General features: G+C 37.0%; 1 protein-coding gene across 1 annotated transcript in view; it reads right to left on the reverse strand.

The window, feature by feature from the left end:
• The window catches only part of ZGRF1 (zinc finger GRF-type containing 1), a 97,662-nt gene that overhangs the window by 62,119 nt on the left and 15,621 nt on the right, over positions 1–19,922 (reverse strand). The window contains exons 5-11 of the mRNA XM_063107470.1: positions 19,716–19,766; positions 15,790–15,975; positions 13,084–13,183; positions 12,902–12,994; positions 6,372–7,036; positions 5,512–5,650; positions 1,681–1,865 (exon numbers count right to left, since the gene is read on the reverse strand). Coding sequence (XP_062963540.1) covers positions 1,681–1,865; positions 5,512–5,650; positions 6,372–7,036; positions 12,902–12,994; positions 13,084–13,183; positions 15,790–15,975; positions 19,716–19,766 — 1,419 coding nt within the window. The remainder of the gene's footprint in view (positions 1–1,680; positions 1,866–5,511; positions 5,651–6,371; positions 7,037–12,901; positions 12,995–13,083; positions 13,184–15,789; positions 15,976–19,715; positions 19,767–19,922) is intronic.

A 19,922-nucleotide genomic window follows, 5' to 3' on the forward strand; every position in this document is an offset into this window, starting at 1 on the left:
TGATTAGTTCCCGCGAGAGCTCGTTGCTTAAAAAGACCTTGGCATCTTCTCTCTCTCTCTTGCTTCCTCTCACCATGTGATCTGTTTGTACCTGCCGGCTGCCTGCCGCTTTCTGCCATGAGTAGAAGCAGCCTGAGGCCTGTGCCAGATGCAGCTGTCCCTGAATCGTAAGCCAAATAAATCTCTTTTCTTTATAAATTACCCACTCTCAGGTGTTTCTTTTATAGCAACACAAAACGGACTAAAACAATTAGTCACCATACAACTTAACTAATTTAAACAATAAAAATTTAAAACCACCTACTTTTCCATTTATTTTCTCTTCATCAAAAGATTATGTTATTGGAAGTAAGGAATGGGAAAAGGGCCATGAAGAGCAATGATAGTGTATATTATTGAATATAGTAATTATTCTGATGTGAGCGTCACATATTTCACACGAATATTGATGTTCAATTCTGTACCCTACAGATATGTACAATCAACTTTGTTACAATAAACATAAATAAAAAAACAAAAGATTACATTATTTTGAGAATAAAACCTTACTTGAAAATTTGGTTTCCGATTAAAAATGTTCACTATAGACAACTTGAAAACTGCCCAGAAACAACTACAAGCAATATTTTATGCATTTCTTTCCATCTTTTTCCTCACATAAGTAGACACACATACACACACACAAAGATATACACACGTATGTGAGGGTACTTCAAAAAGTCCATGGAAAAAAAATTATAAGATATATGAATCTTTTCATGAACTTTTTAAAGTACTCTCCTATTTTTTTTAAAACAAAACGCAAATGATATATTTTCTACTCTGTAACCTAATTCTTATACCCAACAACATAGTATGAGCATGTAACTATGACATCAAACAATCTTAGAAAGAAAATAAAGAAATTTAGTGGCTATATAATATTTTACTCTATGGTTACATTATTATGTATGAATTCTAGCCTTGACAACTAAATTTAAATCCAATTTTTTTTTTTTTTTTTGGCAGCTGGCTGCCCTGGCCCTTGGTGTTATCAGCACCACACTGTGCTAAATGGCCAGACCCAAATCCAAATTTAAACATCCAATAATGATGAAGTAGGATACGCAAACGGTGGAGGAAAACTGTATTATTATTAGTGAAAGCAGTCTGTACAAGCCATCAATCAACATACATTTTACTAACCTAGCTTCCTCCACAATATGTTACCAGCAATATAAATTGTCAACATGTTTTTCTGTTCCTCTGATCTTATCTGTTACCTGTACTGGGGATTTCATTTCTTTCAGACTCATCTCTGAATTCACTCTCTAAGCCCTCAGGTTGGGACACACTTCCCTTCACAGTGCTCTCACTGTAACTTGAGCATATCCCTCCTACTTCATCAGTTATAGTACCACAGAAAATTTTCTTTTATGTATCTCTCTCTGTACACGACCATACAATAAGTTCATAAGCAACTTAAAGGTTGATCTTAACTCATTTTTGTGTCCTCGAACACAGATCATTCTTCCAATAAAAATTTGAGAGCTTACTACATGTTAAGTTACTAACACTTCCAAAAAAAAAAGGCTCCTAATCAAGACTAACTCTTTAAGTCTGTCATAATGCAATACGTACCTAAACTTTTTATAAGACAAGTATTTGGTGGGGTGGGGGAAAGGGAGGCGGGAACTTTACCTTATTTGGACCTTCCTTTTTAACCATGACAAGTTTTGCAGGTTGATTATGATGGCAGAGTGGCACATTATTTTCTATGTTTTTCAATTTCTCTCCTCTTGATGATGTGTAGAATGACATGTCAACTTTTGAAAGAGCTTTGTGCAACCTTTGTGCCAACCCAAAAAGCAATATGTTTAGATGTTCTACAAAAAAAAAAAAAAAACTGAAAATTAAATACAAAATAATTCATGTTTGTATCACATATCTGCTGCGTGTTAACTAAATCTGAAAATGGCCTTTTAACAGAATCAACAACATAATACTATTGTCTATTTTTTTTAAGGCAAGTTTTGACCTTTACTTCAAAACAATCAGACCTAATCATGCATCATATTTAAAATTTTCCAGTTAATGTGACAAGGTCATTTGTAAGACTTCTACTTTTTGAAGAAAAATAAGGGACTTCCGGTCAAGATGGTGGAATAGACGGTCCCCAGTGTCACTCCCTCCCACAAATCAATGAATTTACAACTATAAAAATGTAACATCAGCCACGCTGGGGCTGCTGGAGCTCAGGTGCAGAGGAGAGACCTATGGAACTCATGAAGGCAGGAGAAACCACGAAGAGAGAAAGAAAAATCTGCTCTCAGCGTTTTGGGCCATGGCCACTTTAATGCTGGAGCACATGGAGCAGGAGCCGGCAAAAGCCACAGCTGTGTCCCTTAGATGGAATTACTTGGAGGCGGAAAGGGAGAAGGACTTTGATGGCCCCCAGGACAGCAAGACCACTAACCGGGTTCCCGTGGACCCATGCAGGAGCGAGGAGCCAGAACAGCTGAAAAAGGGGAGCCACTCAGAAGCTGGTGAGTCATCACAAGGGACTGGCGCAGGGCCCATCTCATGGGAAGTGTTTGGAGCACGAGCGGTGGGGGAGATGAGCCCACTGGGAGAACACTGGGATACAGCAAGGACAGCCAGTCTGCCCTCCAATCAGTGCAGGACCACTCAGAGGAAACCGGTCAGGAATGCAGAATTGCATGAGGTGCAATTCGATGAAAAAACTCAGGCCCAGATCAGAGTTTCTTTTTTTTTTTTTTTTTTTTTTTTTTTGTCGTTTTTTCGTGACCGGCACTCAGCCAGTGAGTGCACTGGTCAGTCCTATATAGGATCCGAACCCGCGGCGGGAGCGTTGCCGCGCTCCCAGCGCAGCACTCTACCAAGTGCGCCACGGGCTCGGCCCCCAGATCAGAGTTTCTACACAACCTAGTTGCACTGAGTATCTGGAGAGCCAGAAGTACCTATAAGGTCAACCATTAATCCCTGAGCTCCACAAAAAGCCTTCCCTAGGGAAACAGCAGCAAAACAGCAATTTACCTCAACCACACAGCTCAAGCACTGGTTCCCACAGGAAGTTCCCCTGGGTTAGAAGCAAGCAAAGGACAAAAACTTAGTTCCGGCCCAGGCACACCATGAATGCCTTGGGGCCCACCAAGGGACATGAGGGATGGAGCCAGGGGCAGGACCCCTGCCCACACCCACTCACACCACCAGCACCTTGGGGCCCCACCCAGGAACACCAAGGATTGGAGCCAGGGACTGGACCCCACTCCCACATACAGGCACACAACACCAATGCCTAGGGGCCCATCCGGGGACCCGGGGCTAGCAGCCAGGGACCGAACCCCTTCCCACAACCAGGCACACCATGCCAGCACCTCAGAGCCCACCCAGGGACCCAAGGCATGGAGAAGGGGACCAAGACCCCCTCCCACAACCAGGCACATAGTGCCAGCACCTTGGGGCCCACCCAGAGACCCGAGGCATGGAGAATGGGACCGGATTCCCCTACCACAACCAGGCACCCTCTGCCAGCGCCTCCGGTACCACCTGGGGACCTGAGGCATGTAGAATGGGACCGGACCCCCCTCCCACAACAAGGCACACCATGCCAGCACCTCAGGGCCTGCCCAGGGACCTGGGGCATGGAGAAAGGGACCGGACCCCCCTCCCACAACAAGGCACACCATGCCAGCACCTCAGGGCTTGCCCAGGGACCCAGGAGAAGGAGTTGGGACTGGACCCACCCTCCCACAACCAGGCACCCCGTGCCAGCGCCTCGGGCCTACCCTGGGACCTGGGGCATGGAGAAGGGGACCAGACCCCCCTCCCACAACCAGGCACCCTGTGTCAGCACCTCAGGGCCTGCCCTGGGACCCAGGGTATGGAGCCAGGGACCGCACCCCCCCCCACACAACTAGGCACACTGTGCCAGCGCCTCGGGTCCTGCCTGGGGACCTGGGGAATAGCGAAGGGGACCGTATCCCCCTTCCACAACCAGGTACACCATGCCAGCATCTCGAGGCCCACGCTGGGATCTGAGGTATAGAGTAGAGGACTGGACCCCCCTTCCACAACCAGGTGCACTGTGCCAACACTTTGGGGTCTGCCCTGGGACCCAGGGCATGGAGAAGGGGACCGAATCCCCCTCCTACCACCAGGCACACTGCACCAGTGCCTTGGGGCCTGCTGTGGACCGAGGCATGGAGAAGGGGAATGAAACCCCCTCCCACAATCAGGCACACTGCACCAGCGCCTCGGGGCATGCCTAGAGACCCAGGGTAAGGGGCTGGGGACAGGACCCCCCTTCCACAACCAGGCGCACTGTGCCAACACTTTGGGGTCTGCCCTGGGACCCAGGGCATGGAGAAGGGGACCGAATCCCCCTCCTACCACCAGGCACACTGCACCAGTGCCTTGGGGCCTGCTGTGGACCAAGGCATGGAGAAGGGGAATGAAACCCCCTCCCACAATCAGGCACACTGCACCAGCGCCTCGGGGCATGCCTAGAGACCCAGGGTAAGGGGCTGGGGACAGGACCCCCCTCCCACAACCAGGCACACCATGCTAGCACCTCGGGACCCCCTCGGGGACCCAGGGCATGGAACCAGGATTAGACACTCTCCACAACCAGGCACACTGCCAGCACCACGGAGCAGGCCAAAAACATCTCCTCCATGTGGGTGGCCCACCACAGCCACCACGATAACCATGGCTGCCGTGAAGGCGGCTAGATGCCACAACCACCATGCAGATGGTCCACCAGCCACTGGAGTGAGTTGACACAAGGAGAGTCACCAGCAGAGATAAAGAAAAGAGGAGGATGTCTGTCTCCACAGAGCCTATTTCATAGTGACGGAAGAGACATCTGCTCTATGGTAGTATTGGGGGACCTGATCACGCCTCTCAGCATTGGACAGATCATTTGAGCAGCAAATCAACAGAGTAACCATTTCAGAGTAACCATTATTCTCCTCAAAAACAACAGGGCATATATGGGTAGTAAAAATTAAGAAACACTCTAGGAATAATAAAGGTCAATACTGACTCTTTAAATACAAAAACTGATGTGGCAACATCAATTCAGTTAATGCCTAAGGGGAAGTAACTGTGAAATCTCTGTTTAAATTTCAACACTAATAACGTAAGGAGAGTGGGTGATAATAGTACCAAACTGACAAAATCGTTGTGAGAATTAAATGACCAAAGCACTTAGAGCACTACTTGGACTGTGTTTCAATAAATGTTAGCCAATATCATCACAAGATAAAGAAATAAATAATTATAACTTTTAAAAGGTAATGTTATCATTTCCCACTTTTAAAATTCAATTTTGATCTAAAGTTGGAATAAAAGTTACTGTAATAACTGGAGTAAACATGGAAAATAACAAATCTCAAGTGGAGAATTTAGTACAAAAATTCACAATATAAGATATTACACTCTCTCATAGTTTACTACTTACATTAAGCAGCAATCAATCATAATAAAGTGAAAGTATAACAGTCATACCTATGAGACAAGATGTAAAAGTCTGCTTATAATGAGCAGGAGACTGAAAAACAGCTGGTATGTGAATTTGTCTCTGAGGAAGATAAGCAGATTTTATTTTCTGCCCACTTGGGAAGCATAGCTCAGAACTGTTTATCTCCTGAAATGGAATAATTCAAGTTATTATAATAACTCCAGAAAAATACTGCTTACTCATGAGCAAATTACTTTCCATAGATATGTTTAAGAAAACCACACTAATTTTTCTTTTGATTTCTAAAATCGTTGAAGATTATTTTCTAATTTTAAATGAGAAACCAAGTGTAGCAAGAATAGCTATGTATGGCACGTTTAACCCTAAATAAGACTAACTTTTCTTGTCTGCCCCATAATAAGCTTTTAAATATTTTTTCCCAGAAAAATTTAACTGATATGAATGGATCATTATGTATCTTTATTTCTGGTTATGACTATAAGAATTACTCACAACTAATATGTAATAAGTTGTACCTTTACCCTAACAATGTCCTTATCAGCAAAACCGAGCTGATAGTCAAAAGTAAAAACAATCATAGTAATAGCAGTAATGGAAGGAGTGGTGAAAACAGGAATAGGAGCAATGATTTACTAAGCACCTATTATGTGCTTAGTAAGCACTGCACCAGATACTTTCAAATACATAATTTCATTTGATGTTTACAACTACTAGGAAAGAATTTAAGTTAAAGGAGATAAGGCGACTATAGCTAGAGTTTTAGGTCAAAAAAAGCCATCTGCTCCAAAAGTAAAATTTGTATTACAGAATTTTGGCAATTCTTTTGTTGCAATTCAGATAATTACTATTAGAAAAAATGTACCAAGAGACTGGTACATTTCCTCACCTGTAAATCTTTTACACTGTAGTTGTAGCAGGCGGACCCTCCTAACACATTTTGAACTTCCTCAGTCTTGGATGTCTGCTTTAAATTCAAAGAAAGTACTAACTTTCTGGAAGCCAAATCTTGACTGCTAAGATTCTGCTGCTGTTGATAGAGCATATCTTTTATCACTTGCAAATGCTCAGAGTCTAAGGAGCTTTGATTCATAGCATCGTTCTGCCTTTCGCCTATGTCACTAAAATGTATCCCAGAAACATCCTCAGCAAAAAAGCCAGCTGTTACTTTCTTATCAATTCCATTTGGAGTAGTCAAGTTGCATTGGGAGGTGTTTTGATATTTCAGCCACTTGCTTTGAGTAGACATATTACTGAGAAGTAAAACATCCCTTGGAGTCTCTTCCCTAGATTCTTTCACTAGGTCCTCAGGCAAAGAAATTTCACTTTGGTCCTCAGGCCCAAAGCTAAAAGAAAGAACTGCCGACTCTTCACACAAGTTGAACATGGGGGAACCAGAAGACTCTTGTGTGTCACAGTTGATCACATATGAACAAGAATCTAAGTCCAGTGACCCATCTGTAGGTGGCAAAGTAATAAGTGGAACTTGGCCTCTACTTACTAATGGTAGCTTTTGAAGGTTTTTATTCTCTAGAGAACTGAATTTTTTCATTCCTAAAAGAAAACAAAATGACAATTAAATAAAAATGTACTACTAGTCATCACCCAGCTCTGGAAAACAGCAAGCAACTATACAAAAGCAAAAAGTACCAACTTGCCCTGAAAAAAGAAAAAATCACATAATTTTATTTTCTTTAAAAAAAACTAATGGTTTTAATCTAAAAAAAATAAATAAATAAAGATTTTAAAGCTTAATTTATAGCTCCAAAACTTAATTTTAAGTTTGATGAACTTGAAGTTTTTCTCTTTATCTTTTCCTCCTTACCTATTTTTTTCCTAATTACTATATTATGCTTATATAAACTTATGTTTTCAAGGCACTTTAAAGCTAACAAATGATGCATAATTCTCATTTTACAGATGAGATTACAGAGACCTAGAGGTAACATGACTACCAATAGAGAGAGTCAGGATGAGAACCCAGAACTAGTTTTTGATATTGACTTTATATTCCTTCTCCAGAGACTGAAGTTCATGGTTCATTTATATGACTATGTGATTATAACTTCCTTTATATATTCATTACACTCACAAATTACTACATTACCCTTCAGGGTAAAGAAGATTTTAGCTTTATTTTTATCTATTGGTATGTGATAAGAGTACAAGTCTGTACATTCATGTCAGATATTGTCTGAAAGATTTTTACAATTTCTTCTATCTCTCAGTGATTTTAGTAATAGATATATCCCTGAAAATGTAAAAAGCAATAAATATTTGTTGAGTACATAAATGAATAATACTGCATGGGAACTAGGCAGGCTTAAAGTTTTTATCTAACAATGTTATGGGTTCCTATTTTATAATAACGTGCCTTTCTGACAGAGTTTCTATTTTGTTGGAAATAAATTCTGGAGTTGATGTGGGAAGTAGTGTAGCAGTAAGTGAGACAATGAATATTCTTTTATAAAGTGCTATGTTGTGATTTTAACAACTCAATCAAGCAACATTGACATAAAAGTTAAAACTCCATTAAAGAAGTAAAAGATTTGTGGGATAACTGTGAAAATCATTTATTATTCCACTGCCACTTCACTTGTTTTAGAATACCTACACTTCCCATACTGACTCTTCCCAACCTTGTTGCCTCCTACTAATATCCACTAAACCTTCTCCAACACAACAACCCATTTACATTACAAAATTTTTATTTTTTGTATCATCAAAAAAATTACATACAACTTCACCCCTCACCCAACAGAACTTCAGAATCAGGGAAGGATATATTGATGAGATTATAAGAGAGAGGAAACGAGAAGTTAGTGGAAGGGATCCCACAGAATAGTATTACACTTATCAAGAAGCAGGAATCAAAATGAGTCAAAATGTATGAAAACACAGAGGACTGAGAGTGGAATGGTTGTAGCAGCAGTTGAAGAGTTTCCTGATATTGCAAGGATCTCAAAGCAAAAAAGGAGAAACTAAGAGATTATACTAAAGTCAACCAATGGTGTTGATGATTCACAATGAGTCGTTCCCCTGGAAGAGGAAGTAGCTAATAGAGGGATCAGGCTCTGAAGTTACAGCTGTGAGAAGTATTCAATGGAAGAAGACACTTTCAGAGTTCTGTGATGACAAAGTTGGGGGGAGAAATAAGAAGGAACTTGAAAGCTGTAAGGGAGTATTGTACTCAGAATAGCTATCTATAATAGAAAAAGTCAGAAAGAAAGGGCGGGGGAATGCTTCAAATGGTATGACACTGAATCTGGTTCCAAAACATTTTTAGTTTAGTAACAATCTCCCAAAAAAACCCACTTCATTTTACATGGACAGACAGATGTTAGAGCAGTATGATAACAACTATACTCCACATTGAGAAAGTAAAGATCACCAAGTAAAGTTCTTGCTTTCAGGCACTCCTCAGAGAATTCTAGCACGAAGTCTTCATCTCTTGACTTCAAAGAAAAAGTAGAAATAGGGCTCAATGTAGAGATCTTTTGTCTTGGTGATGTTACCTATCCAGAAAGAAAAAACAAAACTACAGACCAAAATCTTATTGCATTTTTTCCCTACTGTTTGAATAAATTTTAGTAATATATATTATAAATTTAATGATTTCAAGCATATTGTATAGAGCTATTGTGGTGGCAAGAACTATAAACTTCTTCCAAAAAGGACAGAATAGAATAAACTCATTAAAATCAACAAGAATAACAAAGTGAAATACAGAACATAAAACACTTTGAATTTATTTGAAATGGGTCAGATTCTGATTTAGACTGATCTCGGTTATGGGGATTTGGTTCTGAAGATCAATTATCATTTTAAGAGGCTCAGGCCAAATCAGACCTCATATTTAGAGCTGCGAAGATCTAAATGCCTACAGATTCAAGGACTGAAGAGTTTTCTCTTATGTCCTCAGGCCTAGGGTTTATCTATAGTTAATCTAAACCTCATGATATTGCTCCCAAATGAAGTGAACTTTTTAAATATATCCTAGATCTGAATAGCCATATAATTCACCATGTTATTCTTGTTAGAACAGCATTTAATTTTGCTTCTGCTTCTTCCAGAAATTAATCATCTTAAAATCTAATATCACCATTACCTTTAAAATATATGTTTGTATAAGCACAGACTAATAGAATAAAAGTTTGGAAGAAAATTCACTAAACTGTTAAGAGTGGCTTTTGAAAGAAGTGGGACCAGAGGAAAAGCACTCTTTTGCTTCTAACTTTATACTCTTCTGAATGGTTTGAACTTGTTAAAATGAATATGTTTGTGTGAGGTTTTTTTTTTTGTTCAAGTAAATGACAATAAAGATTAAAAGTTTATATATAAATGTTAAAACATTTTCTTGACTAGCTACGGGGTTCTAGGTGCTGTGCTAGGAATTAAGGATGTGAAATGAATACTCATGGTCCCTGTACTCAAGGAGTTCAGTCTAGTGGAAGACAGAGACAAACAAATGGGAAATTACCATATGATCATCACCATAATAATAGTCTTACTAAGTTCTCGAGTTCTTACTATGTGCCAGCAACTGTTCTAAGCACATTATATTTCTAACTTATTTGATCCTTACAACCACCATGGTGGGTACTCTTTATTTTCCTTGTTTACAGCTGAGAGAACTGAGAAAAAGGGCAGTTAAGCAGTTAAATTTGATTAAATTCATCCAGCTTATAAGTGAGAGTTGTGATTCAAACCTAGGAAGTCTACACTGTATTGCCTCCTCAGTAAAAATAACAGTAACAGTCACTACTTATTGAGTATTCTACCATATTCCCCTAGTACATTCTCTACAAATTTGCTGGGGAGTTATTCCTAAAATTTAAGTTAAATCATTTCTCTCCTCTGATCAAAACCCTCCAATGGCTCCCAGTCTCTCTCAAAGTACAAGGTGACTCTTCCAATGTCCTATGTGGCCCAACCTGATCAGGCTCCTTACCTCCTCTTTGACCTTACTTCCTATCACTCTCCTCCTCATTCACTCACTCACTCCATGGCAGCCACCTTGCTGTTCTACAAATTGGCCTGTATTCTGCCTCAACACCACTTGCTATTCCCTGTGCCTGGAATGCTTTTCCCCGAGATATCTGCATGGTTCTCTCCCTTCCTTCATTCATATCTCTACTCCAATGTTATCTTATCAAAGACACCTTATCTTATATATGTAAAATAGAATTCAGCCCCATTTGCACACCCTGTCCCCCTTAAATAGCTATATCATTCTCCAAAGCACTTAAAACCTTCCAAGGTACTATATATTTATTTATTTATTGCCTGTCTACCTTCACTAGAATGTAAGTTCTGTGAGGGCAGAATTTTACCTTTTTTATTCACAGGCCTGTCTGTAAACCTAGAAGAGTGCTACATACAGTAATTGCTCAAGAAATATTTGCTGACTGACTAAATATGCTAATCTTTTAAAAAGTTTGACACACACAGTCTCTACTTTCTTATTTCTTTCTCATTCATTCTTTAATCCACTTTAAACTGATTTCTACCCTTGCTATTTCACTGAAACTATTCTTACCAAGGTCACCAATGACCTCCAAGTTGCTAAATGAAGTGACATTTCTGTCCTCATTTTATTGGATGCCTCAACAATAATTGACATAACTAACCCTCTTCATACCAATTCTTGAGAATGGGATATAACCCATTCTCTTCTCTCTCTACTTTTGTTGAAACTTTTTCAACGAACCCATCTATTCTTATTGCCTTAAACTTTCTACATGCAAATGACTGCACAAACGTCTCCTCTGAATCAGACCCATGTATGCAACCTCTTACTTAACAACTCTACTTGACTGTCTCACAGGCATTCCTTATCTATTCTTATATACTCACCAAACCTGTCCCTTCCCTCTGCTATGGACTAAATTGTGTCCCCTCAAAAATTCATGTTGAGGCTGGCAGGTTATCTCAGTTGCTTAGACTGCAGTGTTATAACACAAAAGTCAAGGGGTCGGATCCCATTACTGGCCAGCCGCCAAAAAAAAAAAAAGAAAGAAAGAAAAAGAAAAAGAAATTCATGTTGAAGCCCCAACCCTCAATGCAACTGTATTTGGAAATAGGGCGTTTAAGAGATAATTAAGGTTAAATGATGTCATAAGGGTAGGGATGGCCCTGATCTGATAGAATAGTGTCCTTATAAGAAGAGACACCAGAGAACTCTTTCTCTTCAAGTACAAAAACAAAGGAAAGGCTATGTGAGGACATAGCAAGAAGGCAGCCACCTGCAAGCCCTCAAAAGAAACCAAATTGGCTGGAATTTTGATCTTGGATTTCTAACCTCCAGAACTGTGAGAAAATTAATTTCTGTTGTTTAAGCCACCCAGCCTGTGGTTATTTTGTTACGGAAATCCTAGCAGATTAATAAACTGCTTTCCTCTCCAGTGATTTCCCAGTGGCACACAGAGTAAAATCAAAGTTCTGAACCTGACCTGTAGGACTATATGTCTGGTCAAGCTCACCTGTTCAACCTCATTAATTAGCACTTTCTCTTTCACTCACTACAATCCAGCTGCCTTGGCCTTCTTTCACTTCCTCAAATCAAGCCAACTCTTTTCACCCTCAGAGTATTTACACTTGCTGTTTTTTTGCATGGAGTATTCTTTCCCTCACTGTTGCCATAGCTGGAGAAGTCTTCCCTAATCACCCACTCTACAGCAAATTCTCCCTGTAATTTCAGAGTACTTTCACAGCTTTCCTTCATAGCAATTATCTCTATTTATTTGTTTGTTTGTTCTCCTGATTAATATCTCTCTCCCTTGCTGGTCCTTAAGGACATAAATCATACCTACTTCGTTCATCAGTCTATATCCAAGTCTTACAAGTCTTCTGACCTGCAGAAGGCATTCAGTAAATACTGTTGAATTGTACTTAATCATGAATTTTATATTTTACAGTAAAATTTCATGGTCTATTTCATACATGTCCTGCACATTTCCAATTAAGATTATGCTTCAGCATTTTATATTATTTGTTACTATTGTTGGGACATTTTTTCTATTACATTTTTTAACTGGTTTAGGAATGCTATTAATTTTTCAAGTTTATCTTGTCTTTATCTCCTTTACAAAATTCTTCTTAAACTTTTAACTAATTTTAATTGTATTTCTTCCTTCCTAATTATGTCTCTCATTTTATGTCATATTGCAAAATAAAAATACTTTTAACAAAGAAGATAGCAGTCATTCACATTTTGTTATTGGGTCTAACAGAAATTACTCTGCTGTTTCATCACCAAAATAATGCTGGTTAGTTGTTGATAAACATTCTTGATCATGTTTAAAAATCATCCAGACTTAAGATTTTTACCTTTTTAGTTTTTAATAGATTCATTTCTTGGCAGACTACCAAAAATTTTTTACTTCCAACTACTAAAGCTTTGTTTACATTTTACCTTACTTACTTCCCATGAAGTCTTCTCTGCTGATTTAAAATTATAATCCAAACAGTGGTATGAATGTTCTGAATCTTTAGGTGGAAAATCTAAAATAGCTATGGAGAAAAAAAAGCAGAATCTTTACATAACAGTTTATCACCGTTAAATTATTTTTAATGTTATATTTTACTTACAATTTACTTACAATCACTTTCAATTGAATCCTTATCAGACCCAGCTATCACCTGAAAATTGTCTTCAATTTTAAAGCTAGTACCTTCTTTTGGAAAATCTTTATCTGGGAACTAAAAAACAGAGATCTATCAATTTACTTAGTAAAAAGAAAAAGTGTGTGTCTATACATATCTATATCTGTATCTATATATAAATGTACTTCAAAAAGTTCGTGGAAAGATGGGTATTATCTTTTCATTCTATTTTCCATGAACTTTTTGGAGTACACTCATATGTACACATGCATACATACAGTTTATGGTTATAATTTGAGACACAAAAATAAAAACAAATATATTATGAAGCCATTTCTATTCAGGGATATTAGAGTACATTATGTTTTATCAATTCTTATGATTCACATTTTTTTTACATCTTAACATATCTGAAGTAGGAACGTACTTTAAAAGTGATGATATTTTGGGCTGAGCCCGTGGCGCACTCGGTAGAGTGCTGCGCTGGGAGCGCGGCGACGCTCCCGCCGCGGGTTCGGATCCTATATAGGAATGACTGGTGCGCTCACTGGCTGAGTGCCAGTCATGAAAAAACGACAAAAAAAAAAAAAAAAGTGATGATATTTTTACATCTCTACAGCACATACAACAGTTGTGACATAACTGTCATTGCCTGTGCATGTGCAAATATATGCAAGTTAGTCATACTGTTCATATAATGATCACTTAAATACAAGTTAGTGCATTGCTAATATTAGACATGTTCTAAGTAATTTTGCTGTTTAAATGTCTTCAAAAAGATGAACAAAAAATTACTGTGTTCATAGACAGGCGAGAATACAAAGCAGTGTAAAATACAATAATAACCCTTGCTCAAATAAATCAAAAAGCATTGTTTCAGTAGGTATAACATTAGAAATCTAAGTGAAGATGAAAAAGTTCTAGAGATGTTTCATAACAATGTAAATATACTTAACACTACTGAACTGTACACTTAAAAATGGTTAAGATGGTAAATTTTATTATATGTGTTTTTTACCACAATAAACAAATTTTAATGTTTTAAAGTCTATATGTAATGTTTAATTGATTGCTCTTCTTTCTTGGTGGTATATAACAAAATGGTGCTTCTTGCAGTGACAGTATCTTAGAATTTGATAAAATACAGAATATTTTTTAAAGTTCAGACACTGGTATGTGTAAGCAGTCTGTCACAGTTATTCAAAAATGCACTTATCTCTGTTGTAGGTCTAGTCATTTTGCTTTAGAACATTTTTTATAAATTCAGGCTGTAAAACATATAACCATAAGTGATGTATGTGAAAATAATTAGGAACAAAACAAATGGACATGTTTCTTTTTCAATATGGAGTGCCTAAATTATTTTTCTCTCAAAAACACAGAGAATGAGAAACAGAAACTCCATCTTTGATGAAACTAAGAAATAATGATAGCCCTGAATTACAACACAATATTAAGAGGATGGGAAAATAGTACAGACTTGGCAATATGCAGGAAAGTCAAACCAAAGTGCCTATTACAGGGTGGCCCAATGAGAAGTAACTGATTTGCACCAGTAACCGTGGAAAGGCTCAGAAACTAGAAGCCACAGGTGCTACTGAAAATAGGATACAATGAACTGAAACATTTGATTAAAGATTCTAGAAGGAGAACCAAGAAAACAGTGGGGAGAAAATTACCAAACAAATGATTTTTTTAAAAAAGTTTCATAGGACTGGTGGACTTGTATCTGCAGGATGAAAAGAACCATTGAACACACTGTATTAATGAAACCTGAAGGAAGGCTCATCACTGTGGAAATTTCAGAACACCAGGAATAAAGAAAAGACATTAAAAATTTCTGGAGAGAGAAAGCACTTTTAAATTTAAATTTAGAAAGAAAAAAAGCAGATCATATCCAAATTCTTTATCCAACCAAACTATCAATCAAGTATGAGAACAGAATAAAATCATTTTAACATGGAAAATCCCCCAAATTTTATCTCCTATGCTCCTTTTCTCTGGAGGTACCCAGAGAAGTGCTCCAGCAAAACCAGAAAAAAAATACATAGTGTTCAAGATATGAGGATACTTCAAAAAATTCACAGAAAAATAGAATTAAAAGATAATACAAATCTTTCCATGAACTTTTTGAAGGACCCTTGTATAGGTAACCCAAGATAGGAAAGATGCAAAAGGCATTCTCAAGATATCAACTATATAGTTCATGTTGGAGCAGAAAGATGGAGGACTTTTAATAAAAAGGGAAAATTTTAAAAATCTCTGACAGGTACTGTCTCAAATACATGCATATTCTCACTCCATGACCTCTATTTTCATCTCCAGGGATTTGCCTTGGTAGCAATGAGAGGTATTCAGTGTCACACTTAGAGGTGGGGGATATTAGAAGAGAAAAAAATCTAGCTGTTAAACAGATGAGTCTTTTGTATTGTGTTTTTTGCCTATTTGTTCTTCTCATGAATTCTTAGTCTTCCCTGAAGTGGAAAGATCCTTTAAATTCCTAATCCTAAAAAGACAGTAAATCTTTCAAATAATATATTCTTGTCATATTTAGTTTCATGAGGTATTATGCTTCTTGTCAATTTACTGTACTCCTTTTTAACTTATAACCATAGAAAGATTTAACTCTACTATCTTTACGACATTTATTATTGACATAGAGAAAATGATTTGGCAAAATGCCACCACAAAAATAGTTTTACCTGCATGAAGTCAATCTGCATAAAAGTGTTAGGCAATTTTGGTGTCAAAAAACAAGTGTCTGTCATGAAGTTTTCATATTCAGTGCTATCTGGAAACTGACTGCATCCTAGCTGTGATCTGTGTCCTCTGATCATTACACCACTAGTAGCTGATCCTTTCACTTGATGCCCCTGAAACTCAACAGGCTACAGGTAAATTATTAAAAATGAGAACTGTATAAATATATAAATATATATTGACATATATATTAACAATGTATATACATAGAAAATAATACATAATTCAGCATTTTATTAAATATTACTTAATATAAATAATTACTAGGAAACTAATTTCAGCAAATACCCAGGAAATATTTCTATTATCCTAAAACATATGCTAAGAGTAACTAATTTAAAGTGCATCAGTTTAACTCCAATCAAGTTCAACATTAATAAGCATTTTTTTTATTACAAGTATAAGATGAGTATAATATTAATGGCTAATTAATCCAAAAAGACTTAATTGCTCCTTTCTCTATGCCTCCACTGTACATTACACAACTATACATTGAAGGAAATGGTTAATGGACTTCTGTGGTCAGCACCCAAGGACGTGTTCACTTGGTGAACTTGCATACAAGTAAACAACCAAGAAATGTCAAGGATTGCAAACAATCCTTGAGAACATTTGAAGTTGTGAGAACACTTTCTTGGGATGTTCCCAGGAGGCGCATTATAGATAACCAAGTGCTTGAGAAGGGAGGTAACAGCCTTCTGCTCTTGAGAAAAGTATAACAGAATTTATGCATTAATGCTTATCTCGCATGCATAAGCTTGCTAAATGTAATAAAAGCTGTAACAGTGGCTGGGTCGGTGCTACTCGCCTGAGAGAGCAGTGGCCCCCCGCTCTTCACCTGCATCTTGTCTGCTGTGTCTTCCTTCGTGTCTCCGATCATTTTAATCAACAATACATTTATACAACAAAATACATTACAGACTTACCACTTCATACTACTATAAAGTTTCTCCTTATCTGTATGCTAACTGTACTGTAAGGCCCTTAAGGACAGAGACCTTTTTGTTTCATCTGGGTATCATCTACATTTAACACAGTGCTTGGCATACAGAAAACAATCAATAAACATACAACAATATAAGGGGAAGAGATAATAGAAATAATAAAAGATAATAGAAAACACAGAAAGCATTTTCCTTTGCTTGTTTTGTAGACTACCAGACTTAACTGCAAGGTGGATGATAGGCTGTGTCTCCCAGTAGAACATCTGATATCCCACCACTCTTGGGAGCAAAGGACTAAGAATATGATTCCAATGCAGACATATACCTCAGAGAGGTTCTTTCATCCTCTCAGGGAATAACCTGTTTTCAGGCTTTAAATGGTTTTCTCTGCTGCCCCCTTGAGAGTTCTAGGATTTTTACTCCACACAAGGTAACAAAGCCTACCCAGAATGTGGAAAAATGAGATGACTAATAGAGTCAAAGGAATGTACATAAAGGATCATTTATTTCTAACTGATGAATTAACAAAATGACAATAATATACGTCAATATACTCATTCAAAAATGAAGATTCTAAATCACACATTTGAAAGATTTGAAATGAAAATCAAATCTAAATGTGCCTTTATAGAGAAGTTTTGTTGAAAATATTCTTCTGAATTTAAAAAAATATATACATTTCAACAAAAACAAGTCTCAGCTGTTAAAGACGCTGTATATTTCTGCTTTGTTTGATAAAGAATATACAGTGCCCACAAGGAAATAGGTGCCTTGTCTTCTACACTGCTATGTAGATCTCTTCCAGATGTGTGCTGGGTTTTAGGAATAGAAATCACTATTTACAAAACCCAACCATTTATATGCTGTTGTTTCTGTCAATTTTTGATGTGGAGTAGGTGGCACTACTTAGAGCTTGGATTATACATACTTCCATATATCCAGTCAGAAGTAGAAGTGGTAGAGTAGACTATAATGAGTTAAAGACTATAAAGATATTCATGTTCTTCTCCACAGAGCATTCACTAATTGTACTCTTCATGGCTTTGTATCCAACATCTAGTGTACCCTATGTATGTATTCATACTGCATACGCTGCATTATTAGCTCATTAGTAGTACAGAGAAGGTTCAAGACCAAAAATAGAAGGGGTAGGAGTCATTGAATAGTTTCACTTATTCTTAAAACCAGGCTAATTTATTATGCTCCTAACTCTCCACCTGTGAAAACTATGATACTTATGTAAAAAACAGCAGGAAAATATAGTGGGTTAGAAAATTACTGTTCTTCACAAATTTTACCTTATGGTCACAGGTTTTTCTGTCTACTTGTTTAGGAATAACAGCTAGAAAAGCAGTCTCTTCGTCACTTCCCAAGGAAGGGAAGTAGAATAAAATATCAATAAGTTACCTAGTTATCTATTTAGTTGACTAGAATAGTTTTGCAGGTGGTTCATAAGTTTGATGGAAAATATTTGCAGAACTTAAAAGCAGGTTTGCCCTTTGAAAATACACTTGCCATCTCCATCTTGCTTCTCTCTACACATACATATAAGAAGGCTTTCCTGGTACAGGAGTGCTCTAGCTGATAAGATAAAATGCTAATTAATTTAAAAGCTCAGCATATTAGAAAATTCTGATTCTAAATTTTAAACTGAATCTTTTAACACTAGAAAACATAATAAATCACCCATCAAACCTAATACTATGTTAATGTGGATCATTTAATTCAAATATTAGTATAAAATTAAAAAAGGAAAAATTGTACACAGTATAACAGTTTCAAAGAATCGAATCATTTTCTAGTGACTGTGAAACACATGACAGTGACAACAGCAACTAGTCGTTTTTAGCTCATCAAGTAATATATAAAATAACCATAATTTTTAATATGAATTGGATAGATTTAGAAAGTAAATTCAACTCTAGAAGCAATTTTTTCTTATTATTTATGAAAGAAAATCTTTTCTCGATAGACAGAAAAAGTGTATTTCTTCAAATAATTGTCACTTTCTTTTAATAACACTCTATTGCAAGTGACACAACTGCCAACCAAGTTGTTCTTGAAAATGTTCAACTCATATTTTAGAAATGGAATTTTCTAACATAGTGAGTTTAAAAGTTAATTAGCGTACTGTACTACCTTCCCTGCTGGAACACATCCTTTGCTTTGTGTAGCTGATTATACTTACAGAAATAAGGCAGAGGTGGCATTAAGTGTATCTTCAAGTAGCACCCTAACTTTAATGTTTCAATATTCCTTCTATCACCAAGGTACATGAAGACGCTGTTTCAGAGAATTGTAGTAAGAACGAACCTATTACAAAAATACAAATGTACTCCTACTGTAATGCTAAAAACAGATTTAAATAATTTTTATTGCAAAAGATTATAAGACCTCTTTCATTACTGTGGAATTACAACAGATTTTTTTAAATGTGTGACATTCATTTGAAATGACAACTCATTCTGGTGGAAAATAATATTTTTTCAAGTAAAAAAAAGAATGTGGTTATTTGTAAGTTAAATTATGCATCTGCTAGTGGTTTATGATTTTTGCATTTGATCTTTTTATATACAAGGTTGAAAATGGTAAGTCACCACAACACAGTTGTTTTTATTTTATTTTGTACTGTTTTAAACAATAGAGCTGCATGAACAATTAATTGTCAATGACAATTCATGAGTTTGGTAATGCTTGCAAATTTGTAAAATTAGCTTTATGATAATGGATTTGTTATTTAACCAAATCATACAGATCATACAGGACATTTATACAAAGACAGCAGGCTCATCTAAACAAGTAAAGGAGTAATTACAAATGAGTTTGAAAACTGACAATATATAATACAAATTTAAAATTATATGCCATTACTTATATATACAAATATAATTTCTGGCTACTTTGCATTTTAAAAGATAACTTACCTGCAAAGACTGAAGTGGTTCACTTGGTTCAACATCATTTTCTTTGAGTATCTTAGGAATAGAACATTAATGTAAGATAAACAGGCAACAGTAATTTAAAAAATAAAAATATAAATTTGTATTAGACATAAGAAATACAGGAACACTATCACTAATAAGATTTTAAAAACTAAAATGCTGACAAAATCATATTTTTACTTAGCAAGA

The sequence above is a fragment of the Cynocephalus volans genome, chromosome 9 (genome assembly GCF_027409185.1).
Source record: "Cynocephalus volans isolate mCynVol1 chromosome 9, mCynVol1.pri, whole genome shotgun sequence".
NCBI lineage: Eukaryota > Metazoa > Chordata > Mammalia > Dermoptera > Cynocephalidae > Cynocephalus > Cynocephalus volans.